This window comes from Peromyscus californicus, unplaced genomic scaffold (assembly GCF_007827085.1).
Source record: "Peromyscus californicus insignis strain IS unplaced genomic scaffold, ASM782708v3 Scaffold_18__1_contigs__length_77618521, whole genome shotgun sequence".
In the NCBI taxonomy this organism is placed as follows: Eukaryota; Metazoa; Chordata; class Mammalia; order Rodentia; family Cricetidae; genus Peromyscus; species Peromyscus californicus.
Window position 1 is genome coordinate 59,532,670 of NW_026294480.1, and position 20,563 is coordinate 59,553,232.

At 43.9% G+C, this 20,563-nt stretch overlaps 1 protein-coding gene across 3 annotated transcripts in view; it reads left to right on the plus strand.

Annotated features, from left to right (window-relative positions):
• The window catches only part of Scamp1 (secretory carrier membrane protein 1), a 98,172-nt gene extending 81,996 nt beyond the window's left edge, over positions 1–16,176 (plus strand). For 2 of the 3 annotated variants that reach the window (XM_052743554.1, XM_052743552.1), the window contains exons 7-9: positions 3,118–3,219; positions 6,257–6,374; positions 13,399–16,176. In XM_052743554.1, the coding sequence (XP_052599514.1) occupies positions 3,118–3,219; positions 6,257–6,374; positions 13,399–13,563 (385 nt within the window). In that variant the 3' untranslated portion in view covers positions 13,564–16,176. Of the gene's footprint in view, positions 1–3,117; positions 3,220–6,256; positions 6,408–6,443; positions 6,495–13,398 lie in introns of those variants that run through there. The other variant, XM_052743553.1, reaches the window with a different exon arrangement.
• Positions 16,177–20,563: the final 4,387 nt, after the last annotated feature.

The window sequence follows — 20,563 nt, forward strand, 5'->3', positions numbered from 1 at the left end:
TTTTTAAAATGTCTTTTACTATTTATTCATTTTATGTATTTGAGTGCTCTATCTATATGTATGCTTTCATACCAGAAGAGGGCATTAGATCCCATTATAGATGGTTGTGAGCCACCATGTGGTTGCTGGGAATTGAACTCAGGACCTCTGAAAAAGCAAGCAGATCTCTTAAGCCCTGAGCCATCTCTCCAGCCCTGTAAAAACAAATGTAAAAAAAAAAAATGTTATTTACTTTTATTTATGAGTACGTGTGTGTATGTGTACCATGTGCCTGCAGTGCTAGCAGAGGCCAGAAGGGGGCATTGGTTCCCATGGAACTGTAGTTATAGATGGTTGTGAGCTCTCATGTGAGTGTTGGGAACTGAATCTCTACAAGGGCATTGACTGGGCATCTGATGTTTGAGAAAGATCCAAGGGCAGTGCAGCTCAGACAGGCTGTTGAAGAACCCTCTCTGGGACACTTGGCTATCCCATACCTTATACTGTGTTTTCAGAAAGTCAGTTCAAATAGCATGTGACGGGTGCAGAACTGCCAGCCGAGGGAAGGTCTTCATCTTTTTGGCTTTGGTGAAGTTTTTTTTGTTTGTTTGTTTTAATTCAATACTAAAATAAACATTAAAAAATGAATATACAAACTGGAATTCATAAAAAGGCAAAACTTTTCCCCAGAAGACACTCTTAAGATGCCTCAAACACACACATGCTTCCATATACAAATACTCACAGATTGGAACGACACTCTTATGATGCCCGAACGCACGTGTGTTTCCATGTATGTATTTGCAGAGATTGAGAAGACACCCTTATGATGCTCTGAACGCAAGTGTGCTTTTATACACAGACCGAAAAGACAAGTCCCATGCTGCAAGATCTGAACGCACATGTGCTTTTATACACAAATATGCACAGACTGAAAAGACAAGTCCCATGCTGCAAGGTCTTTGCCAAGCATGTATCTAAGTAAGGACTTGTCTATTCAGAATATATATATTTTTTAAACTTTCAAAAATCAAGAACAAGAGGGGAAATCTAGTTAAAACCCCAGAACAGGATTTTCACAGTCAAACAAAGATCTATGGATAAAATAACCAGTCTCTGAACATCATTCCTTACTAAGAACGTGACAAGTGGTGTTAGCTTTCTTGTTGCTATAATAAAATGCCAGATGGCAGCGGAAAAGAAAGGTTTGTTCTGATTTTGGTTTTGGCAGTTTGGGTTCAATGATGGTGGGCGTGAAGGAGCAGTCCTCATCCAGGCAGCCAGGAAGCAGAGTGGACCGGAAACAGGAAAGGCAGGATAAAGCCCTCACCAGGCCCCGTGACCTACTTCCTCCAAACAAGCCTCACCTTCTACAGTTCTGTCCCCTCCCCATCCAACAGTCCACTCAGATCTTGAATCCAGGACCAACTTAAACTGTTCATTAGCTCAGAGCCCTCACAATCTAATTTCTCTAGAAATGCCTCAGAGGTCTGCTTTACTAATCTCTCCTAGACGTCTGTCAGCCCAGCCCAGTTAACAAGAAGATAACTAGTACAGCCCCACATGTTAATTAGGATGGCTAGGATTGTAAACATGACCACAGCAAGTGTTATTGAAATGCAGAGGACCCGAAAGACTCACTCACTGCCAGGAGGAGTCTAAAATGAGCAACTTTATAAAACAATGTATATTTACCACATACACTAGCCATTCCGCTTATAGGTATTTACCACCTTAAAAGGAAGTCTGTATCCTTAGGAAGACTCCCAGCAGCATCATTTGTAATAGCAGAAAGCTGGGAACGGCACCCAACAGGGGAGGAGCTGGAGTCCTGCACTCAGGTGACTGAAGAACTGAATGCAGGAAGCAGGCAAGAAAGGGTGTGGACCGCACATCCCGTTCATTGTAATCCTCAAAGCAGCCAGCCAGGATGACAGGAGACTGGGGGGGGGGGGGGGGGAGGGAGGAAAGGAGAGGGGGGAGAGAAGGAAGCTCAAGACAAGTTCTCAATATCAAAGGGTGAAGTCCAAAGACACACCCGTCGACACTTACAAATAGTATATTTTTCAGTAGTTGTGCTAATTCTGCAAAGTAGTTCATTAAGAAAGGAAAACCCGGGCCTGGAAGAGATGGCTCAGTGGCTAAGAGCACTGACTGCTCTTCCAGATGACCCACGCTTGATTTCCAGCTCCCAGATCCATTTGTAACTTGAGTCCCAGGGGATCTGATCCTCTCTTCTGGCTTCCAAGGGCACTGCACACACATAGTGTACAGACATACATGCAGGCAAAACAACCATACACAAAACCAAGGAAAACTTTTTTTTTTAATGGAAAACTGAATTTTCTGTCAAGGTGAATTCTGGTGCAGCTAGAAGTTAAACAGAGTAAGGTGGAGATGGTGATTGCTATTTGTAGGGTGGTGCTGGAGTGGAGGATCTTCATGGGATGGTGATGGCTGTTTGCAGGGTGGTGCTGGAGTGGAGGATCTTCATGGGATGGTGATGGCTATTTGTAGGGTGGTGCTGGAGTGGAGGATCTTCATGGGATGGTGATGGCTATTTGTAGGGTGGTGCTGGAGTGGAGGATCTTCATGGGATGGTGATGGCTGTTTGCAGGGTGGTGCTGGAGTGGAGGATCTTAAGGGATAGTGATGGCTGTTTGCAGGGTGCTGCTGGAGTGGAGGGTCTCATAGGATAGTGATGGATGGCTGTTTGCAGGGTGATGCTGGAGTGGAGGGTCTTCATGGGATAGTGATGGATGGCTATTTGTAGGGTGGTGCTGGAGTGGAGGATCTTCATGGGATAGTGATGGCTGTTTGCAGGGTGATGCTGGAGTGGAGGATCTTCATGGGATAGTGATGGCTGTTTGCAGGGTGATGCTGGAGTGGAGGATCTTCATGGGATAGTGATGGCTGTTTGCAGGGTGCTGCTGGAGTGGAGGGTCTCATGGGATAGTGATGGATGGCTGTTTGCAGGGTGATGCTGGAGTGAAGGGTCTTCATGGGATAGTGATGGATGGCTGTTTGCAGGGTGGTGCTGGAGTGGAGGTGCTTCATGGGATGGTGATGTTTGGTGTCAGTCTGCTTGTGGCTGTGGGCATGATGTAAAGAATGACATTCTCCCCTTTTCTTTTAAAGGAGTGACAGTTCCTTCAGGTTCTTTGTGTTCTTCTTCGTGTACATTTGTCAGTTTGCTGTACATGTGCTCCAGGCCGCAGGATTTCATAACTGGGGAAACTGGTAAGTCATTTACTATTGTTAAGTTGTTAATTTAAAATCTGTGTAACAAATTTTGTGTATCCGAGTGAGTTAAACACAGAAAAAATCAGATTAGCAAAAGCAAACACAGAAAAACAAAAGTGCTTTAAAAAACCAACTTAAAACACTCTAAAACATAACTTTGAAAAAGCTATTCTCTTCAAACATTAGGCTCCCAATTTAAAAACGAGCACACTAGGTATCTATTTTAATAAAATGTATACAATGGGCACTGGAAGGAGTTGTGTAAAGGAGACCAAAGAGATCAGAAAGAGGACACAGTCAGTGTCTGGAGGGAAGAGCTTCAAGAATCTGAAGGAAAAGGGTACAGGTTAAGTGTAAAGCGTTGTTGTGTACACACACACACACACACACACACACATGTTTGGAAATGTGTGAGAGTGAGTGTATGTACAGGCACACACGCCTTTCAACAGTAAAAGCGTTCTCACCATGGTGGGATGCTCATTTAGTAGAAGTAGGAACATCTGGGGTTCAGGCTAGAAGGTAACCGAGACCTGTTATTTTCTCTCTCCATGGAGGGCACATCCCCGAGGGAGAGGGTGGGTGGAAGAGGATGTGTCTTTAACAGACTTGCCTCTCCTGTCTTTCTTTATAGTGAGCTGCCTTCCTTCCAGCTTCTGCATGCACAAGCATGCATGGCATTGCTGTTTGCCATGTGTCCTTAACTGAAGTTGCAGTGAGCTCAGAACTAGTGTGTGAGCACTTGAGTTTAGTGCCCTGCCTCTGACTGGGGGTGACTGGCTGACAGACTGCTCCTGCAGATTCAGTTAGTTCTTGGAAAAGCTATTTTCATTATTATTTTAGATAGTGCTTAGTCTGGCCTGTGAAGGAGAGGAAATGCTTTAAATGTTTTAAAAATGCATTGCTATAATGGTGTGTGTGTGTGTGTGTGTGTGTGTGTGTGTGTGTGTGTGTGTGTGTGTGTGTGTTTCTTTAGAAGTTGAAATAATTTCACCAGCTTCTTAATATAAACATAGGGAGGATTGTAAAGTCGAACTTAGCAGTCTGTCCCTAGGTACCACAGAGTCTGCTAATGGGCACAAATACTCTTTTCAGCTGTGCCTTGTGTACTTTGGGTATTTTTAATCATAATAAAAATGAAGGTAACTGTAGATTGACATGTTGTAAGACCATAGGGAATTCCCAGGCATCCTTCACCCAGTGTCTCCAATAGTATAAAATACAGTAAACTATAAAAACAAGGACCCTGATGTTGACAGAGCATTTCCATGACTGAAAGATGCATGTTGCTGTTTGCATGGCCACACTTATGCTCTCCTGTCCCCACTCCTTCACCTTTGGCGTTCCTAAGCTATCTGTCACTTCTGTTACTCCAACAGTGTAAGATGCTTATGTAAATGGAATCATATAGTCTACAAATACTGGCTTTCCCCTCAGCTACATGTAGCCCTAATTTCTTTTTATTTTTTTACATTTTAATTTTTATTTCTGTGTATGAATGTTTGCCTGAGTCTGTGCCTGTGCACCATGTGAATGCAGTGCCCATGGAGGCCAGAAGAGGGCATCAGACCCTTGAGACTCAACAGGGTTGAGTTGATGGAGTCAACAGGGTTGTGAACTCCCATGTAGGTGCTGGGACTTGAAGCCAGGTCCTCTGGAAGAACAACCGGTGCTCTTGATCACTGAGCATCTTTCCAGAACCATCTTTTTGTTCTTGAATGGATGTACCACTGTTTGCCTAACCACTTACCAGTTCAAGGATGCCTGAATTGTTTCTGTTTGGGAGCTATTAGAAATAAAACCACCATGAGCATTGGGGCCGGGTTTTCAAAGGTATATAGTTTTCATTCCTATGATTAACACTATATTTATAATTTGTTAATTCATTTAGAAATCACATATTTAGCTTTTTAAAGAAATTGACAAACTTGCTAGAGTGGATGTTCTATTTGATATTCCCTCCAGCAGTTGTGAGAGATTCAGCCTCCACATCCTTGGAAACAGTGCAGTGGGTATTACCACTATCTGTTATCTTAGCCATTTTGATAGGGGCGTGTGTGTGTGTGTGTGTGTGTGTGTGTGTGTGTGTGTGTGTGTGTGTGTGTGTGGTTTGGATTTACTTTTACCTAATGACTAATATGTTGACATCTTTTTATTGCTTATTTTCCTAATTGTTCTGTCCCTTTGTTCAAATGTCTCACATGGTTTGCCTATTTTAAATGACTTGTTGGGTTGTACTTTTTTGCTGTTTTGCTTTTTGATGTGACTGAATGTATTTTCTCATCAATGTGAGAAAATGCCCAAAAGCACTTTAAGGGAGGGAACATTTCTTTGAGGTCATAGGTCATGGTTTCAGGGAATTTCATTCCATCTGGCAGGGAAGGTAGAGCATGGAGCCCCTCGGTCTGTGAGTCCCAGAGCATAGAGCATGGTTCCCATGGATGGCTGATGAGGAGGTGGGGAATGGGGCCGGAGGCAGCCAGGAGTAATGAATGACCCTACAGTGCCTGGGACCTGGGACCTACTTCCTCCTACTAGATCCCTGCTCCTAAGATATCTGCGACCTTCTAAAACTGTCACCTGCTAGGCCAGGGCTCAAACATGTGACATTCAGCCTTAATGCTGAACTGTAAGATTTCAGTCGGCATTCTAAAAATGAATCACTTGTTGGATATGTGGTCTGCATATATCTTCTTCCTTAACTGAAAATGAGCATTTGAAAATATAATGAAGAGCCCACACATTTACTACGTATAGTGTTTAAAAATACAATAATCTGGTGAACTCTTGGGCTCAGGGGTGGGGTTTGCTGGCAGATTGAGACTGATGCTCTCAGCTGTGTGACCTGGGCACTGAGGCTCTAAGGTAGTCCTTATCTGTGGAATAAGCAGCCTCCTGTGGGAGGCTGAGAAATGATCCCATATAAAGAATGTTCATGTCGCCTGGCTTCAGAAGTGATGACTTGCGTTCCTTGTTGCTGTTTTTGAGAGGTGCATTAACTTACTGGCCTGATTACATTTCTGCTGTTCCGCAGTGGTTGGATCTCATCCCTTACTGGTCTCAATAAGAACATTCCAGTTGGAATCATGATGATAATCATCGCAGCGCTTTTCACAGCATCCGCAGTGATCTCACTCGTCATGTTTAAAAAAGTAAGTGGACATGTTACAGTGACCCGATGTCAGGTCCCGTCGGCCCGGGGAACTGGACCCCGATGTCAGGTCCCGTCGGCCCGGGGAACTGGACCCTGCTGTTAGGCCATTGGGACCCCAGCTCATTTCTGGGGTTCTGCATGCTTGCTCTCCAAGGATTAGGATTTATGGTTATATACAGACATAGTAAAAATTGTATCATATTTTAAGATTCACATAAAAAGTGAAAACGTCGCTGATTTGAAAATCTAGACATCAATATGCTCAACAATAAGAAACTTTTTGAGCATAGACTTGGTACCATACGAGGAAAATTCCTACCTGACCCCACAGAGAGATTATAGATTATAGTTATGGAAGGCAAACACATTAAAATATTGTAAAATTACACGGAGGTATATGTATACAGTATGTGTAAAAGATGAACTTTATGTTTAGACTTGAGTCCCATCCGAGGGCATCTCATGACATGTGTGCAGTATTCAGAAATCAGAATGTCTTTGGTGCCAAGCGCGTCGGATGAAGCTCCTGAACGTGCACTTTTAAATCCAGTCAGTGAAAGCTTCATTGTGAATTAAAGCCTCAAAGTCAGTTTTGAAATCGGACCTTTGTGGGCATTTTTCAGTATGAAGCTTATTAGCTTGATGAATGAATACAGGTGAAATTATTGTACCAGGTACATATTTTTGTCCATATTTAAAATTTAAAGACACTAAATTATTTAAGCATTAGATATCTTTCACCATTTCTTTATACTGCCTGGTAGTTTCAGAACATGTGTAAGTAATACACCAACTTTGGGCCAGTTGGTGGTAGTGCTCGCCTTTAATCCCAGCACTGGGGAGGCCGAGGCAGGAAGGTCTCTGTGAGTGTGAGGCCAGCCTGGTTTACAGAGGTAGTTCCAGAACAAGGCTACACAGAGAAACCCTGTCTTGAAAAACCAAAAAAAAAAAAAAAAAAAAAAAAAAAAAGGAAAAAAGGAAATGGCTACTTTGGCCATTCTCTTGAAGAGCGCTTTGCCCTTGAAGTCAGCTTCCTGCCCGCTGTGTCCCTGTCCAAGGCCCTTGTGCTTGGCTCTGCTCCTCCTGTCTGAGTCCCTGGTTTTGCTGCTTCTTTTTCTCTTAGAAGCTTTGAACTTTCTGCACCAAGCATAGGGGCCGCTGAAACTCTGTGAAGCCCTGACTCCTCCAGCCTGTTTTATGTCCATCCCGCACCGCTGTGGTCTCTGTCACACACTGACTCCCCAGCCTGTTTTATGTCCATCCCGCACCGCTGTGGTCTCTGTCACACACTGACTCCCCAGGCCTCTGTGAGCAGGTTCTTCCGAGGCTCTGCCCTCCCGTTTCTCTGTCTGGCCAGTGAAGGTTGTGAACACCGTTGGCTCCCTGTCCTGAGCTGTACGCAGCTTGCTTAGGCATTTCATCTTCCCGCATCACTTCCATCTTCCACACCTCGATGGCTGAGAGTTTTGGACTAGAAGAGAGCATGTTTTGTACAAACCCAGACATCTTCACAGTGTACAGGGATGCATGACGTAGTATACAGTTTCCGTCAACAAAGCTGTTTGTAGAAGCTCTCAGAGCACAGATGGGCCTGAGATGGGGAAGGAGACCTTTGCAGTTCCATTTACACGGTCAGTACTGTCACTGCTGTTGCATGACTTCTGAAGGTGACTTGTCTTCAGTTGCTCTCGGTGGCCTTTTTAGAATATGGATGTGGGTTTTTGCTGTTGTTGTTTGTTTTTTCTGTCTTTTACTTCCATTCCTAACCTCTGACAACCAGAAAAGCTTTTACAGTTCACTCACTCCTCCCTGACTTCGGCACATTTGGAATGTTCTCTGCATTAATCTAAGGACAGCAGCCACTGCCGCCATGAACCTGCTGTTTGCAGCATGCTGGTGTGGACTGGGGCTCAGGAGTGGGTCGTGGTGTGAAGGGCTTGCACTCTCTTCGGACTGCTCTGCCATTTCCTGTCGGTTTGCTGTGCTATGCGATTTCACCTTTCTGCCGCTTGAAGACCCAGTCATGCCTTTTCAAGCCTTTGCTCAGACCATCCCGACCATTTCACAGTCTTGCTTGTTACCCATGTGTCTGGGGGCAGTTCTCTGCTTCCTTGTGGAACTTAGGGTTTTTGTTGTTCTCCGTAGGATCTCAGGGGCCTGGGGTATGTGCCAGGATATAGGCCTCATGGTTCACATGGTGCCTGGTGTGGTAAGTGTCCTCAAACAAGAGGGCCAGGGACCTGGCTTTGCACCAGCTCATACTGAAACGAACGCCTTGCTGTACTGCTGTGCCCCAGACAGGGTCCTCTAACCGCCTGGTTCACTGTCTGCCTGTGCCCAGGGACCTGTGTTCCTTCATTTGTAGCCTCACACCGAGCAGTAACAGGCACAATTAGTGTGGGATGGGCACGTAAATGCTTTCTGAATGAAACCAGAGATGGGAGTAACCACTTCCACGGGATTGGCATGAGGATAAAGTAATGTAAATTGCAAGAGCCCCCCACAATTACCATGGTTTGTATTGTTTAATCTTGACCCTTTAATTCTGAGTCTGATTTAGGGTCTGCTGTTTTGGTTTAGCCCATCAGAGAACAGACCAGAAGGAGAGAACTGCTGGCAGGGACTGGCATATCTAGTTGTGAGGCTGCTGGGGCGAGTCCAAAGTGGAGGGCAAACTCTTAGAGAGGTTTGAGTTTGCTTTTCCATTCCCACGATAGGCACCATGACCACAGCACCCAGGGAAGAAGGGCCTTATTCCAGCTTGTACTTCCAGGTCACAGTACCGCTGAGGGAGGTTTGGGCAGGTACTTAGGCAGAAACCATAGAGCAGCAGTTCTCAACCTGTGGGTCGAGACCCCCTTTGGGGCCACATATCAGAAACCTTGCCTATCAGATATTTACATTACGATTCATAACAGTAGCAAAATTGCAGGTATGAAGTAGCAATGATATAATGTTATGGTTGGGGGGTCAGCACAACACGAGGAACTGCATTAAAGGGTCGCAGCATTAGGAAGGTTGAGAACCACTGCCACAGAGGAATGCTGCTTTCTGGTTCATTCAGCTAGCTTCCTCATATAACCCAGAGCCACCTGCCCAAGGATAGTGCTGCCCACAGTGGGCTGGGCCTTCTTTATATCAATCATCAGTCAACACAGTATCTTACAACATGGCCACAGGCCAGTCTGATCCAGGTTGTGTTAAGTTGACAGTAAAATGTCACTAGCACTGAGAGGGGCAGGCTGGAGCTGCAGAAGGAAGCTGTAGCCCCGTGCCACAGGCCAGACCTCCTTCCTTAGAGGAGCCTTGCCTGCTTAGAAAAAAGTGTGTGTGTGGGGGGGAGGAGGGGTTGCCTATAGAGGCCAGTGGAGGGCATCAGATCCCCTGGTGCTGTCCGACATGGGTGCTGGGAACCCAAATCTGCTTCTTTGAAAGACAACAGCACTCTGAACTGCCATCTCTCCAGCCCTACTTACTGCCTTTCTTAGGTCTAGTCAGATATAGATCATCTAGAATGCTCTGTACTTATATTAACTAACAGTGGGTTCTCATCTACAAAATACCTTCATTTGGTTTAATAATTGGGAACTATGGCCTAGCCACCGTTAATACCTTTATTGTTTCAGATCTATAAGAACACTTAACCCTTCTGTGTTCCCCACCAAGTGCTGGCACTATAGGTGTGCATGGCCACACTCAGTTTTTACCCAGGGCTCCGTCCTTCCTAGGCAAGCACCTACTATTGGGTATGTTGTCTAAAACTAGAAATACAGCGAGTTCAGAGTCTTGTAGAGGCTTCGTGGCATTCTGTGCACTTCTGTCCCATAAAACCAGCGGTCGGGTATGTGACAGTGCTAAGCCCTGTGCCAGGCATGAGCCCCTGGGCTCACCTTGGGGTTGAGAGAATGTGTACCACAAGCCAGTCATTTCCCGGCTGTCACAGAAGGGAGTGTAGGGACCTAGGGCATGCACAGCCAAGGTTTGGGAGTCTAGGTTTCTTTTTCTCTTAGTGTTGGCTTTGAAAATTAAGTTCTTGCCCTACAATCTAAGTTAGCCTCAATTCCTGGGTTTTAGCTGTCCCCCTCCCTCCCAGCCTCAGGGTAGCTGGGAATACAGACAGGTGCCAGCCAGCAAGCCTTAGCTGAGACACAGTGATAACTGCCCATCATTACCATTGTCTGCATAAGGGGATATGAAAGGTGGAGGGGCATAGAGGATAAGCAGGATCCGGTTGTGAGGATACAGTGGCACGTTCAAGGGTTTGGAAAGGGCTAGCATGGGCTGGGGAGCAGCTGGAGCGTAGGATGGAGCAGAGAAAATACTAGGTGGGGGTAGAGATGAGCTTGAACACATCCGTATCCTCAGATCTTGCGGGGTCTGGAAAACTAGACCTTGTTAAAAAGTTTTAATCTTCTCCAAAAGGTGGTGGTTCACAAAGGAGGCACAGAGAAATTGGGTTGATGTGACAAGTTTGGGCAGAGTTATCTTGAAGTAGATACAGGATTTGTGGATGAGGGTGGAGGACAGGAAGCCAACAGAGATGGTAGCCTGAGTTCCCCACTATGAGAAGGTTAGCCTCGTTCTCTCTGGACTCTACTCAAGGATGTTTTAGGGGATGGGCCACTTAGGAAGCACAGGTTTGGGGCTGGTGAGATAGTTCAGTGGGCAGAGGTACTTGTGACTGACCCCAGGACTCACCCAGTGGAAGGAGACCTGCCAGTTGTCCTCTGACCTCAGAAGTGCTGATGGCCTACCCCCAACATGCACAAAATAAAGTAAAAAGAGCAGGTGTGGAGGTCAAAGTGATCTCCGGTTTTGTGGGGGAGTTTGAAGTACTAGTATGAATACATGTGGTAGACTTCTAGACAGACAAGGAGACGTAAGCAAAGAAATTCAAGTTGGGTTTTCAGATTGGGAAGGTTTGGCTTCCCGAGGTGAATGAAGCCTGAGAAAGCCTATAGAAGCATAGAGCCAGAAGAGGGCCAAGGGCAGAACACTCCAGAACTCTCCAACATGAGAAGAGAGTAGGAGGCAGGGCATAGAGGAAGCTCTCATTCCACAGTGGCCGTATCAGACAGTCATGTGCAGGCTCGGAACTGCAGTCAGGAATTCCTTTCCCCTTCTGTTTTAACTGTTTTCTATGAAAGGGATAGTTGCATAATGGAGCTTATATTCACATGCCAAGCATTCAAAATAAATATATTTATTTCCCAAATAAGATCAAAGTATTTGTCAGCATTATGTGCATACTCTGATATTTTAGTTAATTTTCAACTCATAATGTAAAGTTACTAGTTGACTCTTTTATGTGTTCACCATCAGTCGGTGCTGTCTCTTTCTTACCTATGAAGTGAGGAGCTCAGATGAATGATTTTCTGTATGATGTCCTGAAGTGTAATAAATGGTAGTATAAACTAAATTATAACTTGAACCAATCAGCATTCTTCAAATCTACTCTAACTCTGATGTAAACTGAGACCTGAGAACAACTGATTCTTCAACACTGACTTAAAAACTAATAACAAATGACCAAAAATAAACAACCAGAAAACAAAAACCCTTGTGGGAGTATGCAGCCCTAGTTTATCACCACTAGGGGTCAGGCTCTTCATGACCGTGCGTGCCCTGGGGAAGGTCTGTGTATGTAATTCCCGCCTGAACTAGTGGCTTGGCCAGGCTTTTCCTCCCTTCTCCCCTTGCTAAATACGCTGTCAGTATTTGTTTAGATGAAAATGAATGTACTGTTGAGAACTCGTTATTATTCTGAAATCTTACACAATTAGAGTTGGTCGTTGTTGGTTTTTGGATGCTCATTGTGCCTTGGTTTCTGCCATGCTGGTGTTTCTTAGCCCAGATTTGGGGTGTTGAAAGGATTTCTATCTACTGAGCTGCTTCATAGGCAGAAACCCTTAGCTTCCACAGATGGGCCGGATTTCTATCGATGTTTACGTGTGTGTGTGTGTGTGTGTGTGTGTGTGTGTGTGTGTGTGTGTGTGTTTCTTCTTCCTCCTCCTCCTCCTTTCCTTCCTCCTCCTCCTCCTCCTCCTCCTCCTCTTCTTCTTTGGTATTTTTGAGACAGAGTTTCTCTGTGTAGTCCTGGCTGTCCTAGAACTCACTCTGTAGACCTGGCTGGCCCCAAACTCAGGATCCGCCTGCCTCTGAGACCTCTGGAGTGCAGGGATCAAAGGTGTGCACCACCACCGCCTGGCCTATCAATTGTTTGTAACTGTGTTAAATGTTCTGTTTCCGCAGTGAACTATTAGAAAGCTCTGGCTAGTGTTTCAGGGCTACTGTGGTAGATGTTCTGAAGGAGTCTGGTAGCAAGCTAGGAACGGCAGAAAGCCGTCAGAACCTCCAGACACTGCCCTTTCCTTAACTTCTGAATTAGTTGGAATTACTTAATGTTGAAGCAACAAATAGTACACAATTTATATTCTTTTGGGAACCTGTTTTCCATTATCTTTTCTATGGAATTTGGGAACTTGTTCATAAATATTCATGTCCACATTAATACGCTAGTTACTAAGGACTTTCTGCATTTCAAAAGAATTTTTGAAGTTATTTCACTTTAAAAACCAAGTTTATGTAAAAAAAAAAGTAAGCTTTATCTAAGTGCTTTAATTTTTAAAACGTACTGAAATGTCTTATCTTCAGATGTTCTTTTCATTTGTGGGGAGTGTGGAGTTGGAAGCATATGATTCAGAATAGTGATGCATAAGTCCCACTAAGTCATTAACTTGGCGTTTTAAAGCAAATGCTTTGTGAAGATATTCTATTGCCTATAAAGGGTAGTCTAGTTATAGTAAAGGTGGCAGTTACTCTCTTTGAAAGCACTACGCTGCCGTTAATCCCACTCTGTTCATCTCTCTTGCTGATTTCATGGTTTTCTTTTTCTTCTCCCATTTCCCCGCTGCCCTCCATCTGGTCTTCACACTGTGCGGGACGGTGGGATTAACTTCAGCTGGCAGGCAGCGCGTGCATAGATTGCTGCTTACCTCTCGCGTTGCTGTCTGCCTCTGCAGGTCCATGGACTGTATCGAACAACAGGTGCTAGCTTTGAGAAGGCCCAGCAAGAGTTTGCAACGGGAGTGATGTCCAACAAGACTGTCCAGACTGCGGCTGCAAATGCAGCCTCAAATGCAGCAACCAGTGCGGCGCAGAATGCCTTCAAGGGTAACCAGATGTAGGGAGCCTCACAGCAGCGCCTGTTACCTGTTGACTGTATTTTTTCCTCCGGTTACTGTATTCTACAGTTATTTTTATGTTGGAAACACACAGTACACACAGCATGGGTATTTCCTATTCACATGTGCATGGTCTAAAACCAGAGAAACTTCCTCGTCTTATTACTTTGCCTAATAGTTTCTTAATATTTCCACGCCCCTCACAGAAGAAAACTTATCTGCTAAATAAATATTCTCCATATTTTTGGGGGATGGTGTTCCTCAGATTATTTCAGTGGTGACACACTGAAATGAGTATGTGACTCAAGATTTAAAAAGCACTCGAGACTAACCACAGTAGATCTTCCAAGTGTCAGTAGAGATAAGGGTTATACATTGGAAATGAGACCACGTTTGTTTCTTTTCTTTTTTTTTTTTCTCTATTAATATTGCAGGAATGAGGCCAGCAAAGACTTGAGTGTTTTTAAATGGGCTTGCTTTCTATGAGGTTCGGTCACCAGTGAAAAGCCTGTGTGCTTTGTAGTAGATAATGTATATTTTATCTTCTTTTATTTTATTTTTAGACTAGTTAATATTTTGATAACAATCTTGTATCTTGCATGGGTACCATGTCTCTTAAGTGAAACGAATTAGTATTTTGGGTTCTGTACTGCTTATAGTGGTAGGAGCTGGGGCTCTTTATAGAATCAGAAATCATTTTCTGTAATAGTTTCTTTTAAGTAAAAAATTACTGGAGTATAAAGACTTTAATATAATGTGCAGTGCATTATCCAAAAGAGAAGGTAGTGAATTGATGCAATAGAATATAGTGATAATTCCTTTCTGCCCTCTTCATTTTCAGTATTCATTTAGTAAAATTTTACTGTATGGAAACTTTGGTATATTCTTCTGGCTAATCTTTTTAATTGAACTGGGATTGTATTTGGCAGCTTTGTGTGTGTGTGTGTGTGTGTGTGTGTGTGTGTGTGTGTGTGTGTGTGAGAGAGAGAGAGAGAGAGAGAGAGAGAGAGAGAGAGAGAGAGATTTTGGCACAGGTATTAAAGGCTAGCCTAACCCTTGAATAAAAAGAACATACAGTATTTAAGGGATTTCTCTTTTAGCCTCTCACTTTTAGTTGCATTAAAAATAAAAGACCCTAGCACTTCTAATATACTTGATTTTTTAATGTCCCTGTCGTTTACTTTTTGAGACAAACTAAATACATGTAAAGCGTCGCACCAAGCAAGGAAGTACAAGTACAATTAAATGTGTTCATTATTAATATAATCATATTGGCATCGTTACTGTGCAGCACAGGCCAGTGTGGGTTCAGACTTTTAATCATTTTTAATAATGATTAAATGTCTCAAGAACATTTGTAAGTCAGACTCTTTTATTTTGAAAGTCTTACTAGTTTTAGACTACAGAATAACAGGTTGTGATTTATCCAAGTTGATTTTAAGCAAGGGTGGCCGCCGAGACAGGGTATCTTTTAAAAATGGTTTAAATGGTTGAGACACTTTATTCTTTCCCTAAATCTGGAGTCAGGGAGTTTCGTGCTAGGCTGGGGCATGGTTCTTGGACTTTATGAAGAAGGTCTGTGGGATACTGGCCCACATGTCCACATGAAGAAGGTCTGTGGGATACTGGGAATTCACTGACTACTGAAGATACTACTTTTCTTTAGAAGGAAGTAGGATTCCGAATATGAATTTGAAGTTGTTTTTATGAACACTTCTGATTAGTGTTATCTCCCTTCATTCTTACCCAGCTCAGCTGGAGTTGAGAGCCTGAGGTCTCAGTGAGACCTGGTGGAGCTTGTGCTTTATCAAGTATGGATTTTATAGGCACTGAATCACTAAGACTATGAAAGTACACAGCTATACCATGTACTTATATTCCAAATTCATGCTTATTTGTCTTTGAAGTACAAATAAAGGATACATCAGAGATTTAAAAAATACTTTCCTTCAAAAATGGGAACATTCCCTCTCCATTCTGTAGAAGTCCCCAGAGGTGGCATTATTAAATGGCAAAGAATAGTTCCAGCACATTATGTTTTGTGTATGAAGAGGAAAATGCTGTTTCAATCCAGTTGTTTGGGTTCATACAAGTTTGAAAGAGATTGTGTTGTTTGAAGACACAGAGGCGCATCAAAATGATGGCAGTGCCTGCGGCTAGGTCAAGTGTTGAAAGCGTCTTGAAATTCCTGGTTTACCATTCTCTCCACAGCCGGCCAGTAGTGCAGGTTCATTTGGTGAAAGATGGTTAGTGTTTCCTATTGAATCCCAATGTTACCTGGCGCCACAGCCATGAAGCGGCTTCACGTGGAACAGGTATCCATGTCACGTTTCCATTTTTGATTTTAAATGGTGGCTATTTTATTTCAAACTAGGGTCTGAACACTGGAAAATCATTGCTTGGTGATTTGTGATTTGGGGCTTGGTTTCTTTCTCTGGGGATGTTTGTATATTTTGTTGGTGTGTAATGCTGCGCTGCCCTCATGGCAAATGTCACGGTTCTGTGTAAATGCCCTCCGTGTGTCCCTCTCATGTTGCATGTTTTCAGTGGTTTGGAAGTTTTGTATATTTATTGTATTAATGCAGAGTGTCATAAAATAAAATAATGTTTACTGGATGTTTGTTTGCATAATTTTAAACACTGTATTAGCAGTTAAGAGGCAGAAATTATACTTGTAGCTTTGATATAGGTATTTCACATTTGTTTCTTCTAAAGTGATTTATTTTATTTTTATCACGTGCATTGGTGTTCTGCCTGCACGCATGTCTGTATGAGGGTGTCGGATCTTTGGAACTGGAGTTACTGAGGAGGAGGAAGAGGAATTGTCTCAGGTCTAAGGCAGACCCCATGTGAACTGCCGTGTGGGTGCTGGGAATTGAACCTGCTGAACCAGCTGTCAAGCCCCTCACATTTCATTTTTAAAACAATCTTTGCATCATTTTATTATGTGTTAAACACAGTATAAAAGATTTAAAGTCCTCAGCAATACACATTGGCAATTTCTCCATTGCATTAGACCTCTATAGGTTGTTGAATGTGAGCTTTACTACATTAAATATGATGACTGTTTTGAGGTAGGCAAGATCACCTAGAAGTCCATTAGCTTTTTGGCCTAGGATTGTCTTCATGGGTTCAGCTGGGTGCCTCTGTACCAGGACTGTATTGATCTGCTAACTCTGTGCTCTGTTCCCTGACCACGCTTTCTGCTGCTGTTCTGTGACGAATGGGCCTTCCATTTTGTGTGCTGGATTTCTCACCTGGAAACTAAAGATGATGTAAAGTTTAACCTAAAGTCATGTTCACAGCGCATCTTATTTTGAGAAATACACATTGAATTAAAATAAGAAACACTATTTTCCATTTTTCATTTTAAAAAGTAAGTTTGGATTTTCATGGTTTACTAGTAACTCATTTACTAGAAACACAGTGTGGAGGTGGTCTGTACTTCATGGGAATTTCAGTTGTTGTTAGTGTTAATATTTCTGACCTTGGCACCCCCCTGCTCCTGATGTAAAAGCCTCATTTTGGGGAAAGGCCCCTCCCCTTCTCCTCTCTCTTCCGCTTTTCCTCCCACCCTCAACCCCCCCTCTTTCTTTCTCTTTCTCTCTTTTCTGCCTTCTTTCTGTCTTTCTCTTCCTCTCTATTATAATAAACTATTTCTGGGCACACGCGCGCGCGCGGATGCAGCAACTGGGTTATGAATGATTGTCCACTGCAGTCCCGCCGCCATGCCCGCATGGTGTGGGTCACCTACCAGCCTGCCCTGCATCTAGGAAAATAAGTTTCTTCCCAAAACCAGGCAGTTGAAATTGCTCTGCACATCCTGTGGGCCTTGCACAACCCTTCACGGCTGTTTCTCTTGCTGTAGCAAGCCCCACTCCTTTGGGTCCCCGAAGACCACATTGGTACTGTGTCAAGTAGGGTGTGTGCACACCGTGGTGAGTCCACCTCATCACGTCTCCATTCTTGAAGTGGATGTATCAGAACTGAATGTATGGGGGGCCGTGCTGTGCCATGGAGAAGGAACCGGCAACCAGCAGAGCTGGTGTTAGTGAGATGGAGCACTCGGCAGCTAGGTGTGTGAACTGGGGGCAGACCTCCAGAGCTTTCATTTCAGTTAAGAGGCCTCTCCGCTTGTCTTGGCTCATGCCATTCATCATATTCTTACTTTCATTTCCTCCTGACCTATCTTGAATTATTTTCCTTTCACTCTGAACCAAAGAATCTTAACTCACATAATGGTTTGTTGCCTTTTTTCAGTTACTATATAAATACTATATAAATATATTTCTGAATACATGTAACTATCATCAAATCTTGTTATAGTCTTAGATTCTGATTTTTGAGTTTTTTTTTTTTAATTAGAAATCATTTGTCAACAAATATGTTGTTGCTAAATCTTGGGGCTCAAGTTTTTGTTCTTAGGAAAAATTGCTGAGTTGAAAGCTGCGTGTGTTTTTTAAAAAATGATGTTAATTGCCAAATGGCTCTCCAGAAAGAATTTATCAATTTATACTTCCATCAGTTGGAGTCCTAGCCAACACTAGGTTTTCCTTTTCCAAAGATCTTTTATTCCCACAGGATTGGGTAAGTAACCAGGAGGTCTGTTGTTTAAGCATTCTGGTTTCCCAGGCCTGTGGACTTGCTCACCCAATTTGTTGTTGTTGATGGTGGTGTTTCTCTATGTAAGAATAACAGTATATTCTGCATCCACAGAGGACACTCCCACTGCTGGGCTGTAAGATAAAGATGATTAGCTGAGTGCTCTATTATAACACGATGCAAAGAAACAGTGGCCTCGATGGAGCAGTGGCGGTTCATGCACTTAATCCCATTATCCCAGCACTCGGAAGGCAGCACACAGCAGAGGCAGGAGGATCTCTGAGTTCGAGGCCAGCCTGGTCTACAGAGCAAGTTCCCTGACAACCAGGCTACACAGAGAAATTAAAAAAAAAAAAAAAAAAAAAGAAAGAAAAAAAAGAAACATTGGCTTCAATCTAATTCTATAGTAATAGTAAAATGTGATCATTTTTGACAACAGGTTATACTGCCCTTCACACAGTGTGACTTCTAAAATCCCAGCACTGAAGAAGCAGAGGCAGGAGGATCTCTGTGAGTTCAAGGCCAGCCTGGTCTACATAGCAAGTTCCAGAACATCAAAGACTACACAGAGACCCTGTCCAAAAAAGGTAAACAAAACAAAATAAACTCCAAGTATTTGTTTGGAAAGACAGGATTCTCTTGGTTTTCTTTCTGTATTGAGGACTTAGAAGAGATTACACTAAGTGCTTTCTGTAAATTCCTTAATCCTTGCACCAAATCTATGGCGTAATTGCTGACTCTCACCATTTCTGTAGAGGATTAGGAAATTACCACAAAGCAACTGTGAGTAAAGCTGTGAATATCTGAGGCAGGGCGGACTCCAGGTCCTCTAACTCCTGACCAGCCAGGATTGCTTCTCTCCAGGCAGAGTTCCCTCTCACCCCTCCACATTTCTGGTAATTTGTGTCCATCTTTAGAAACAGTGGATGTTAGGAAAAGGATCATTACCCAAGACAAAAAAAATTGCACCGTTTTTGACATCCCTTGACCAAGCTCCCACTCCAGTGAGCAGGAAAATTCCTGCTTCCTGTTCTTAGCAGTGTGGTGGGGTAAGTGGTCTTGGGCATTGGTGTTTGGAGAAGTCGAGGACAAATCCTTACACCTTATGTTACTTCTGCTTATGTGATGCTAAGGCTTTCTTTCCTTGGCCATGAGATGACCTGTGACTTAGGCCTTCCGTCACTAAGACAGGACGAAGCAGTCCAAGCCTGCTGTTAGTTTTGCCACCGTCATGGGTCTGAGGAGTTGCTGACGTGTTTTCAGGATTGAGCTGGATTATGATTAGTAAATTAAAATATAAGATGTCATCTTCAGATGTGAAGATTGGCTAGGTTCCTGAGAGGGAGGAGGGAGCAGATGCGACCCTTGTGGAGGTACGGCGGCGGCGGCTGTCACTCCTGTGTCTGCCACAGGGAGGCAGTGCACTCAGCTACCCTTCCCTCATCAGGAAGGAAGCGCAGCACAGACATATGGTGTGGTTTTGCCACTTCCTAGCTTTCTAACCCCGGCAAAGAACTTCACTAAAGTTACATCAATGGCAGGTACTTACTTATCTATAGAAAGGCTCTGACGACTCATGAAGTGCCGAGCACAGAATGTGCTCACTAATCAAAGCTAGCTCTCCTTTCTCCACGTGCCCTTGGATTCCCAATCTCCGTCTCTGGCCTTGTCTTTTGCTGGGTCTGTTTCCAGCTACATACAAGTGGCCGCCAGTGACAGACAGCCTTTGTCCCTGACTCTTCTGGCCTCTCCGTCTTGGTGGCCACATTATTCCCCACCCAGAGTCCACACTAAATGCCTGCAGTTATCCAGACTCCTCTCCGTCCCCTGCTGTCCTCTTCCCTTTAATGCCCAGAACTCATCCCAATGCCTTTCTCCGAACTGCTGTAATTCGGCCCTACTTTTCTATAAGAAATGAGTAAACTGGAGGTTTCTTCCAAATATCGGCACTTCAGGGACTGCCTGCCAGTAGATGTCCGCTCTTTTAGGAAGTTTGACTATCAAATTGAAGCTGCCGCCAATGGCTGCATGTCTGCTACTTGACTGATTCTCCTTTCCACGTGGTTTGAATTTTCCTACTTCCTCTGTTTGTGCTTTTATCTGTATCCTTTGTACACATTAAGCAAAGTTAGCAACTCATGTCTTGAAGAGATTCTGGAGAAGTCTTTAGGCTGAGGAGGCAGCTGTAAGGAAGAAGACAGTGGGGGCAGAGGGGACATCCTCACCAAATGACTGAACTGCTGGGACGGGTCCTGTCCTTGTCTCTGGAGCGGTCCTGTTTGCTGCTGCGCTCTTCATTCATGCTGAAGGTCCCAGAGGAGCGGAGGTATTTGAAAGAGTGTCCACACACAGGAATGCCCGGGGTAAAGAAGACCGTATGGGCTCTCCCAAAGGAAGGTGA